This window comes from Chelmon rostratus, chromosome 4, assembly GCF_017976325.1.
Source record: "Chelmon rostratus isolate fCheRos1 chromosome 4, fCheRos1.pri, whole genome shotgun sequence".
In the NCBI taxonomy this organism is placed as follows: domain Eukaryota; kingdom Metazoa; phylum Chordata; class Actinopteri; order Chaetodontiformes; family Chaetodontidae; genus Chelmon; species Chelmon rostratus.
The window spans coordinates 21,530,842-21,542,335 of NC_055661.1; the positions used below are offsets into that span (position 1 = coordinate 21,530,842).

At 44.1% G+C, this 11,494-nt stretch overlaps 1 protein-coding gene across 1 annotated transcript; it reads left to right on the forward strand.

Annotated features, from left to right (window-relative positions):
- Positions 1–9,433: 9,433 nt before the first annotated feature.
- lingo3a (leucine rich repeat and Ig domain containing 3a) lies at positions 9,434–11,266 on the forward strand. The gene has a single exon (XM_041935890.1). It carries the CDS (start codon positions 9,434–9,436, stop codon positions 11,264–11,266), a length of 1,833 nt encoding a protein of 610 aa, XP_041791824.1.
- The last annotated feature ends 228 nt before the right edge of the window (positions 11,267–11,494 follow it).

Sequence of the window (11,494 nt, forward strand, 5' to 3'; positions counted from 1 at the left end):
CTTATGTAAAGCGCAATGAGTGGGCATGGTAGAAATGAGTGCGAGCGCAGCCATTTGAGGAGCTTTTGTGGATGTTATGCTTCGGCCTGTGTGCCTTTTCTGGAGAGCGCTTGGCTACACCTACACACTCTCGAACACGCTTCCTGCTCATTTGTCAGCTGTGTCCTACACCTGCAGCATGATTAGCGCTCTCATCCTCTCCTCTGCTGCTGTTGATTCTCCCAGGCCTTTTCTCGCTATAGATAACACACGTATATATAGTTCCCTTATACAGAACTGTACAGGGATTGAAAAGCTGGTGAACAATACTGTGCATCATGGTAAATTTTATATAATGTCTCCATAATGTTAAATAATAAGGCTGCTGATATTCTATATTTTTCTTATTGTCAGCAATTCCAATGAAAAGAACAAAACCAAAAACCCAGATCAGTGTATCTAAACCCTGATGTAGCTCATTCCTTTGTGCTCTATAATTTTCAACAAACAATTAAAAACACATCAGTGAGCCACACTGTTGGACTGGCTGACATGTTTCTTCATCATGATTAACATGAGCACTGTAGTTTATTTTGAGTCCATTCCACATATGCCGTCCCGCTGCTGTAAATACTCACTAGAGCACAAAATGTGTATTAATCCACAGCTGAAAATAGTGCCCAACAAATGCTGTTTAACTAATGCTTGTTTAAAGCCACAGTGCCCCAAAATGGAAAGAAGTGGACTCATTGGGCAATTTGGAGATAATGAGTCTAACATATTGTTGGTTTTGTTTTTTTTAATGGGATGGTATCACCAGTCTTATCCTTTAACTTTGCACATGCCACAAAATGTGAGCTAAGACACATGTAGCTCTGCATTTCCACACACATCTCCATCTTGTGTCTCAATCCTTCACACACAAACACACACACACACAATTTTCAGCCTATTATAGAAGCTTCGTGTATAAGTAGTAGGGTGTGTGCGTGTTTAATGTGTCAGATTTAGCTGAGCATCAGCAGTGCCCTCTGTCTGATCCCATCCTAATGTCCTCATGTCGAAACATGCGGGGGCCTCACGATCTATTATTTCGAATAGCCCAGAAGGACAGTGTTTGCCTGAGGCCCATTAGCTTAATTTGCTGTCTTTCAAGCCCTAATAGCTCCGGGTTTAAACAAAAAGAGGCTGTGGAGGAGGTAAGGCTGGAGTAGAGGTAGTGTCAGAAATAAATGATGTAGCGGGTTGTGCAGGAAGAGGTGGTGAAGAGGACGGGGTAGAGAGGTGGCAGACCACTGAGTCCCCCTTGCCCCTGCAGCTTCACAGCCCACTCCACTGTCTAAATATGGCTCTGTTGCTATCTAACCTGCACTTGGCTTTTTTTCTATCTTAAAAGCCACACTTCTCTCACTCCCTCCCTAACTCAGTGCTGTGTTTGGATGGTAATTGGGCCGAGGTCAGAGAGCACATGAATTGCGGGTCACCCACTCTGTCATCTGCACTTCACAGACTCTGAGCTCAGGAGGACCCATGCTGACTGTCGCTGCAGAGAGGGGGTACCTGGCAACCTAATGAGAACTGGAAGACTGTGATTGCTGGGTGATTGCTTACCGCCTAAGCGATCACCCAATATACTCCAACTGTAATTAAGAAGACATCAACATTATCGTGTTTAATCCTGACCCGAAAAAACAGTGATATCAGTAAACATTAGTGAATTAATGGATATAAGAGTCTACAGCCATGCTAGTAACTTTGTGAGGCTGTGGAACAGTGGAGCTAATGCTAACATCTGTGTGCTAACATGCTCACAAACATTTACCATGTTCAGCATCTTAGTTTAGCATGTTAGTGTGCTGACATTTGCCATTAAGCACTTAACACTGATGAGAAGTTAAGGGTTTGCAGTTCATCCAAAATCATGGCAGTCCAGTGGTTGAGACAATCCACCTAAAACTAGAGAGGAAGAAAAGTCAGGAGGTCACAAAGATCACTGGAAAACATTGTCCAGGAATCATGAATGACTATAAAGTTTCATGGCGATCCAGCCAGAAGCTGAGGAGATATTTCAGTCCAGAACAAAAATATAATATGATTAATTCTGAAATCAGGTTTTACTAATAAGATAAAATAAGATAATCCTTTATTAATCCCACAGTGGAGACATTTGCAGTGTTACAGAAGCAAAGGGGATAGCGTAATACTAAGAACATCATTGAAACAATAGGAAAACAGACGGTGGTTCAATTTGATATTATTACACATTGGGAATATTGATATTGCGCAATTTTAATACACTGATCTTGCACATGAGTGAATTATCAGTTTGGCTGTGTGTGGTCTGCTGGGAGCAGTGTTGACTGTAAAGTCTGACAACAGCAGGAAGGAAGCACCTGCGGTATCTCTCCTTCACACCCCGCAGGTGAAGCAGCCTGTCAGTGAAGGAGCTGCTGAGTGCTGTCAGAGTTTCCTACATAGGGTGGGACATGTTCTCCATCAGGGAGGATATCTTAGTCATCATCCTCCTTAGACTCTTTAGAAAATGGCTGCTGCGCCCACACAGTCAAAAAGGTCCTCAGGAGCTCCCCCGTGCCCTCCAAAACACCTGAGTCTCCTCAGCAGATACAGGCTGGTCTGACCTTTCTAATATAGTGCATTTATATTGTCAGTCCAGTCCAGGTGAACACCCAGGTACTTGTCAATGTCTGGGTGTTCACTGGTGTAGGGGGAGACTATCTGCACCTGTGGAAGTCCACAACCAGCTCTTTGGTTTTCCCTGCATTGATCTGGAGAGAGTTCTGCTGGCACCAATCCGCAAATTCCCGGGTCAGTTATCTGTCGTCCCCATCTGTGATGAGACCGACGATTGCAGAGTCCTCTGAGATATTTCGCTGGTGGCGGTTTGCTGGTTTGTGCCTGAGCAGTGTAGAGGGTGAAGAGGAAGTGAGCCAGGACTGTCCCCTGTGGGGCCCCCGTGCCACAGATTAAACATGATTAAAGATTAAACATGAGGTGAATACAAAAGCAATGAGGGTCATAAGTCGCCCTTCTTAGGCGCACAGGAACACCCTTTTGGCTGTGCTGAAGTTTAATCGAGGTGAGACGGGGCATTCGAGAACAAGCACAGCTCAGCATGGAAAAAAGATCAGCATCACTAACAACCAATCAGCACCTCTGCTTGCAACAGCAGCTGCAGCGCACTGTACAAAAGATCGTGCCAAAGTCTTTTAGTCTTTTAATGAAATTTTAATAACAACATAATCCCAGTTGTTTCTGTCAGCTCCTGACTAGAGACTGCTTACTGTTGATATCATGACAATCACTGCATTTGGCTGCCTTTACCCAGTCGTGTTCTGAATATTCTAATCTGGCTGTTTATCGTTTCAGCTGTTCATTCATATGTGCTTAAGCAGTTAACAAAATGTATTAGTATGAGTATCATTGGGATTTTACTGACACTGATATTGATACTGATACTGCTTATAGATTTGCTAAAGCAGTGAAACTCGTGCTTCAGAGTTATAGATTGTTGCACTTGTGAAATCTTTTGAACGCTTTTCTCCATGTCAGCCATGACAGGAGAGCACCGAATGAAACACCCAGTTTTGCAGCGTCAAATCGCCTGACGCTAGCAGCTTCGAGCTCTTCAATAATATAATAGTCCATGTAATTTCAGTGCTCCTAAATGTGGAAATCTGTTCGTGAGGATGTGTGAAAGAACAGGAGAGGATTTCTGCACTGTGGCTTTTATTAAACTAGAAACATACAGCTTTGTAAGTATTTGAATGCTTCAGGCTACGTGAGTGTGTTTCTTGTTGCGAACGTGTCACCTAAAATTTGTATCACAACGCAAGTGTGAACCGCAGTTTCCAGCATCACAAGAGCAGCCTGCAACAGTGTGAAGCCATCTTCTGAATTGTGCTGCCGTTCTGTCTGTCACTGTCATGGCAGCGGAGTCTGATTGGCTCTCTCTGCTGCACATTTTGGAGGACGCAGGCGTTTCACCTCCACAGGAGCACATGTGTTAAGTATGTAAAACTGTGCCATTAGTTTCTCACAGCTAGCAGTTCAAACCTACACTTTGATGATGCACTTCTGAGAAAAATGTAAGGGTGAGGCTATGTTTAGAGACTTGTCTAGTACAGCCTTTTCCACAGCGGTGTTTTGACTTGTCACAGTGTTAAAAGCACAGGTGTAAATTATAAAAATGAATGATGGTTGAATTCCATTTAGCTGCTTTAGTTTCAGGGTCATGGCATTGTGGCTGCTGGCCCACTGTGACACTGTCATGGCTTACTGGTACACTTTAATATAGAGGAGCCATTCTTAATGTTATTAGTAACAAGTTCCTGCGTTGAAAAGGTCTATTAGACTCCTAGCTCAAGACGAACTGGTTCTGTGCCTTTTAAGTAAAATAACTGTTGAACTCTCATGCACTTGAAGGCCACAGCAAACCCGCTGATGATATTGGCAGTGTCTCTTTAAGCCGTTTGGCCTCACAAAGTCATTACGTAAATGATTTTACAGTCTGTTGACAGCTGAAATGCCCAAATATATAAAGCTGGTGTGGCTAAGAGCATAACAGTCTTAACAGAAACAAAAAAAACAAAACAAAACAGATTTTTCAATTCAATTCACCCCCTTGTGTATAAATATTGAGGCATTTCCAGAATAGACCATTACTTCAGGCAGTAAAGTTTTTTTCTAGTCAAAAGTACTCGATGAGTAAATGTTGCCTGGCAACCAAAATTACAAGATGAAGAAAACTGACCTCTTGCCTAATGCTACTAGATGTGTGCACAGTATATGCTGACAGTGATTTCATAAATAATTCATCTGTTTGACAGTGACAGACTATAGCTGTCTGCCTTTTTTCACAGAATTTGGCAGCAGGTAACAGGAAACAGGACCTAAATGCAGACAGTAAGGCATAGCAGGTAAGGCACAGAAAGGAAAGGAAAGAGATACAGCCACGAAAGTAATGCGTCAAATACTACAGCAACTGTGTGTGAAATGCATGAAAGTAGCCCCTAGTTATTTACCAAAGAGCTAATGAGCAAATGAGCAGCAGATGTGCAGGCAGGCGACTAATTACAGAGACGTTCAGGTGAGGTCAGGGCAGCGTCTAGTGGACAGGTGTGTTTCAGCCGGATATGGGGGATAGGAGACTCGGATATTGGAAGGGAGGGGCGGGCTTTGCAGTTTATATCAGAGATGCATATTGATTCTGCCTGCAGGCCATAGCTGGTGTAGTGAACATCCTCTGCCTTCAGTATTTTCATAACTGAACTTTACTGAACATTACTCTCAGCCGGGATCATGTCTATCAGATGAACCAGATATTTTTAACCCTGCTAGACTCTACTCATGCAAGCGTGTTGCTTTTACACCACTGCTGTTTAATTAGTTTTGAGGTGTCTTTGCTGCTTGTGAGCAAATGAAACTTGAGGCCAGACTGAAAGGGTTTGTCAGTCTGTCTCCTGTCAGGAGAAACAGCTCCTTCCCTTCAGCAGCGCCTCTGCTCTGCCCTGTGTCCCCTGTATCAGCTGAAGGTCAGCAGGGACGAGCACACAGAGCTGTACTCCTGCTGCGTAATCAAAGATTACAGCCGTTATTTTTGACTGCGGCTTACTACCAGGTAACAGTAGCCTCCTGTGCAGCAGCTCTGTGTGGAGCTGCCCACAGGGGGGTCATGCTGTATACACTAGAATGCACACAGCTCCGGCCACCTGCTGTTGACCTCTGGTGCATTAGCTGGCCGGGGCCTCTGGGCTTATTACTGAGTGACTGTCACCAGATATGGGTTTCGGAAAACCGGCCATGTGACAGACATTTTTAAATGTGAGGCAGAGGAAGTTTGTGGTTTTCTGTTTCAGTCATTGCCCACCTGCTGTTTATGGGAAAAAACGTCTTAAACTTCTGCAGAAGCAGATGAGCTGCTATAGTTTTCTAAGGAAGGCTGCATGGCATTAAGACATGCTGATGTGGGCAAAATGCCAGACCAGCTAAAGGCTTAACATAAGTCAACATGCATGTCAGGGTGGATGGTTGATGTCCTTGAAACCATGCAGACGGTGCTGTCTTTCAAAATAAATTTTGCTTATCCTCTTGTTGTTTTTTTCTACTCTAACTTAATCCAGGATGTTATAAGTACATCGATTGAAACAGTCCTTGCTAAAATTAAGAAATTCCTTAGCAACCCAGCTGTCACTGCATCTTAAAATGTATGTTAATACAGTTTTATAACATTGCTGACAGACATCATAGAGGTAAATCCTAATATTTACAGTCTTGCATGCCCTTACAAATCAGTTATTTTCTAATGAAAGCAGAATTCAGAATTTTCATGAATAAAAGTACAGTCAAACAATTCAAGAAATATCAGATCCTGAGCAAAACAAATCCCTTTTATGATGAAGAAGATTACACACTGTGGATTATGAAGTAAATAATCCAGTCAAACACATCCGCGAAGAATGTCAAGAAAGTGTAAATAGAGAAGGCAGCCATTTTTTTCCAGTGAAGAGTATTCCAGTATAAAAAAATGGATCATCACACATGCACATTATAACAAGCTGGAAATATTACAGTTTGTTTGTAGCATCAGCAGATGAGATAATTTCCCTCCCTGTGAGCATTAAAAGAAAGGAAATGGAGCACATTCATCACTATGAGACATTAATAATAAAGAAGAGCAGCCCAGTACTATTACATATGTAAATAAAAAAGTTGTATTGAGCTTGTTGTGGCTCCACAGGGAGCTCCATGAGGCCTGGTAACTTGCTTCCAGTGATGTCACTTGAGTCAGCGTCACTTGGGGTTGAAGACTACAAGTTTGAAAGTGAAAGAAGTCTGGGGGAGTGGAGCTAGAAAGAAATGACCTCTGCAGCACGTTGCTCATCTCTGCTAGAGGCTAGGTTACATTAGCATTAGCTAATAAAACACTGGCATAATGCTCCCAAATTACCATCCAAACTCCCAACACTCACTGCGGTTAAGCTTTAATTGTCTGGTACCTTTTATACAAGAAATGCAGCTCAAAGTGCTTTACAACACAGAAATCACATGTTCCAAATGGAAACTAAAACCTACTGAAGGATAATAAAGCTAAAAATGGAGTACATAGAATGCATAAATAAAACACCACATTTCAAAAGAAGTGCAGCAGTGCATAAGAGCGAGGCGAGTAGCGTTTCAGGCCTGTATCAGGAGAGTCATAGCAAGTTGTAGGCTAAGAGTTTTGTTCTTTTGCAAATGTTTAGCGGGCTGCCCGACCTGATATCTTTATGGCTTTAGGGCATTATTGACAAACCCTGCATCTTTGTTTTTTCTTTCGTCTGTTGCTGGGAACCTCCAGTGAACCAGCAGCAGATGATCGTAGTGTTCATGAAGGCAAATAAAGAACGTTGGACCTAGCATTATAGTTAACGTGGGCACCAGTTGTGGACAAGGAAGGAGAATCAATTTTGATACTTAAAAAAAGTTGTGTAAGTGCAATGATGAATCGGTGCAGCACTCTTCTAAGATGAATACGGGCAATGCCTCAGCTGCCATGTTTACCTGTTAAAGCCAGAACCAAAACACAAGGACTGCCTTTGGGTGCAGAAGGAGCTCTTGCTTTTGCTGGTGGGCCTCGTTAGACCACAGAGGATGACACAGAGTTTGCGTGCCGGCTGTGAAAGGCTGCTGTCAGGCTGCTCTGTCTGACACATGTACGTGTCGGCAGTTGGCAGCGAGCATTTCTGTCCACTGCTGCCTTTTTTTTTTCATACATCCAATGGGCTTGTAGGAACCTGAAATTCTCAGTGATTTTTAACGATGTTCTGTTCATTGTAAACCCGTCTGCTATCAGACAATTCCACTCACATATTCAGACAGTTAATTTCATTCAGTGGCAGGTTGGCTAATGGGAATATTCATCTCTGAGCCAGGTGGAATTGTAAATTAGAACATGTGTAGAGGTGGCGGACATTAAAGGGGTTATTAAATAATCTAACAGTAGCAGGTGGGAATTTAAAACCCTTTAACACCGTTAGTCCTCCTCCGCCTCCTACCTTGTGACTTCCTTTTGATAGTTGTGGTTTGGTGCATGGCTGTATGTGTGTTTTCTATACGATGTGTAAGTATTGGTGAAGACAACAGTGATATATTGGAGATTTTGGTCTTTCTCTAACTTTGTCAAACATTAGCACGCAGATGTATATATGGATGTGTCTATATTTACTTGCTAGGTTATTGTGATGAGTGTTTTCAGTAAGCACATTTATGTTTTCCTTCACATTTCCTGTCATTTTTGTGACATAACCAGCACATATTCTAGGTCTTGACCTCCTGGTGTGTCAACCAATGAGAGTTCCTGGAGTCATGGCTGTTCAATATGTTTTAACAGCCTCACCACTCAGTTATTATGATGTTATGGAATATGTTGTCTGGAGTTACTTTGCACTCCACTAGTTGGTATTTCACAATGGGTTTAAAAAGGGATTACCATTCTGCTGCCAACATCCACCAGCAGACGGACGGGTGGCGAGAGGGGAGAATTGTGCATGTGTGTGTTTGTGTGTGTGTGTGTCATATGAAACCCATAGGCAGGTCAGGCTAGGCAAGCTCCTCTCTGAGCCTCATGCCTCAGAGACTTATGCAGATGATGTGATGGACTGAGTTATTGTGATGCACTGAGTCGTGGCCTCCTGCTATGGCGAGTGACCTTGTCAGGCATTTACTCCAAGACACTGTATACTGGATATGCTGCGCTATATGTCTATTGACTGGATAGTTCATATTTTATTCAGCCTGTTTACATGCTGTTTTTTTTCTTCCACAGAGCAGTACGTTTGTCTGTTCTGCTTTGCAAAGTGTAAAGAGACCATTTTGCAGTGTTGTTTGATGTTAAAGGCTTTTTAGGGCCTAGCATTGTTTTCCTTTCTTCATGCATTTGAAGATGTCTTGTGAATACAACAGATTTTCAATTTCCCTGTTTCCCTCTTTTCATTTACAATGCATGAAATAGCCAGAAAGCAAAGCAACCATCAGATATAAAATTGACTCATAGCCATTAGGGGAATTTTTGTTGTTTGTACTGGCATATGATTTTAAAACCAGGCTGCTTGCAAGGCACAGTCGGCCATTGTAAATCAAGCTGTTTCGACTGAATACAGACCCAGTCCTTGGAGGATTATCTTGGAGCTCTAGCTTTAATTTTACTGCTGTGCCGGGTCAATTAGAGTTTGTAATTGTAATTCCACCCATTTAGAGTGTTTGATCGCTGCTGTTGAAGGGAAATTGAGTTTAATTAATTTGTCTCACTGTCTCTTTGTCTCTCGCTCTCATTCTCTCTGGACTCCTATCCGCCCTCCCTCTTTCCTATTCCTCCCGTTCTTTCTGTTTCCTCAGGTGTCTGGCCCAGTGATTCGACCCCAGACAGGAGCAGGAGGAAGCAGCAGAAAGGAGGGCCATGGGGATGAGCCTGTGCCAGGATGTCAGCTGGCTCCTGCCTTTCCTGTTCTTGCTACTGATGATCACAGTGTCACCCACCCAGGGTCAAACATGTCCCCAGCGTTGTGAGTGCATTGCAAAGCTCAAAACTGTGTCCTGTTACGGTAAACGCTTGTCTACACTGCCAGATGGCATCCCACAGGACACCAAGATCCTGGACCTGAGCGGGAATAAACTTCGCTGGGTAGAGCATGGTGACCTGCTTCCATATCAGCGTCTCGAAAAGCTGGACCTGAGTGAGAACATGATCAGCGTCCTGGAGCCAAACGCTTTTTCTACTCTCCAGAACCTGCAGTCTCTTTCACTGAGGGGTAACCAATTGAAACTGGTCCCCATGGGGGCATTCTCACGTCTCTCCAACCTAACTTCACTGGACCTCAGTGGGAATAAGATTGTGATTCTTTTGGACTTTACTTTCCAAGACCTGAAAAGTCTAAAAAACCTGGAAGTTGGAGACAATGATTTGGTTTATATCTCTAACAAGGCCTTTCTGGGTCTGGTGGGGCTGAGGGAGTTGACCATCGAGAGGTGCAACCTGACGTCTGTGTCCAGCCAGTCTTTGTCTTATTTGCATAACTTGGTGACTCTGCGGCTCCGCTACCTCAGTATCTCCACCTTAGAGGACCAGAACTTCCGTAAGCTGGGAAATCTGAGGGGCCTTGAGATCGATCACTGGCCCTTTTTAGAGTACATTTCCCCCCACAGCCTGCAGGGTCTGAACTTATCTTGGCTGTCCATCACGCACACCAACATCACCTCTGTGCCCACCTCTGCCCTACGCAGTCTGGCTCACCTCACCAGCCTCAACCTCTCCTACAACCCTATCTCTGTGTTGGAGTCCTGGGCGCTGCGGGACCTCGTTAGGCTGAAGGAGCTGCATCTGGTCAATACAAACCTGGTGGTGGTGCAGCCATATGCGCTGGGTGGTCTAAGGCAAATCCGCCTTCTTAACCTCTCCACTAACAGCCTGGTGACGCTGGAAGAGGGAGCTTTTCAGTCTGTCAACACTCTGGAGACGCTGCGTTTGGATGGCAACCCCCTGGCCTGCGACTGCCGCTTGCTGTGGATCCTTCAGCGCAGGAAGACCCTCAATTTTGACAGTGCTTCCCCAGTGTGCATGACGCCCGTTGAAGTGCAGGGCCGGGCCCTTAACGCTTTCTCCGACTCGGCTCTCTTTGATCACTTTACTTGCCAGAAGCCCAAAATCCGCAACAGGAAATTGCAGCAGATATCTGCCCGCGAAGGCCAGGTCGTGTCATTCATTTGCAGAGCAGAAGGTGAGCCAACACCGGTGATATTCTGGATCTCTCCTCAACGCCGCCGCATCACCACAAAGAGCAGCGGACGACTAACTGTGTTACCAGAGGGCACATTAGAAATACGGTACGCCCAGGTGACAGATAGTGGAACTTACATCTGCATAGCCAGCAATGCTGGTGGAAATGACACCTATTTTGCCACGCTCACAGTCAGCGGGCTGCCACTAGATGCAGCCCTTATGGCCAACCGCACTTACTATGCTGGGGACCTTAATGACACAAATCTGAATGACACCAGAGTCTTCTTGAAGTTCACTCTGGACCTCAAGACCATCCTCATATCCACAGCCATGGGCTGTATCATGTTCCTGGGGGTAGTTCTCTTCTGTTTCATTCTGCTGTTTGTGTGGAGTCGAGGGAGAGGGCAGCACAAGAACAACTTCTCAGTGGAATATTCCTTCAGAAAGGTGGATGGACCCGCTGCCAGTGGAGGACAGGGTGGGGCACGCAAGTTCAACATGAAAATGATTTGATTATTCAAATGCGTGTCTCTCATTGGTATTCTTTGCCTGGTATTGTTTGCAAGCAGTCTCAAGCGAGGACATAAAAGGGACCAGACACTGGAATGGATGCTTGTGCTTGCAAAACAATAAATACAGTTATTTATAGGACATTTTATTGAGAGGTTTTGTTATTGAAACTACTGTACATACAAGTAAAAGGGAAATCTGTATGGATTTGATAAATTTCTATTGCTTTGT

Excerpts from the sequence above, each read along its gene's own strand:
- lingo3a (XM_041935890.1), top strand. The coding sequence starts at position 9,434 with ATGGGGATGAGCCTGTGCCAGGATGTCAGCTGGCTCCTGCCTTTCCTG.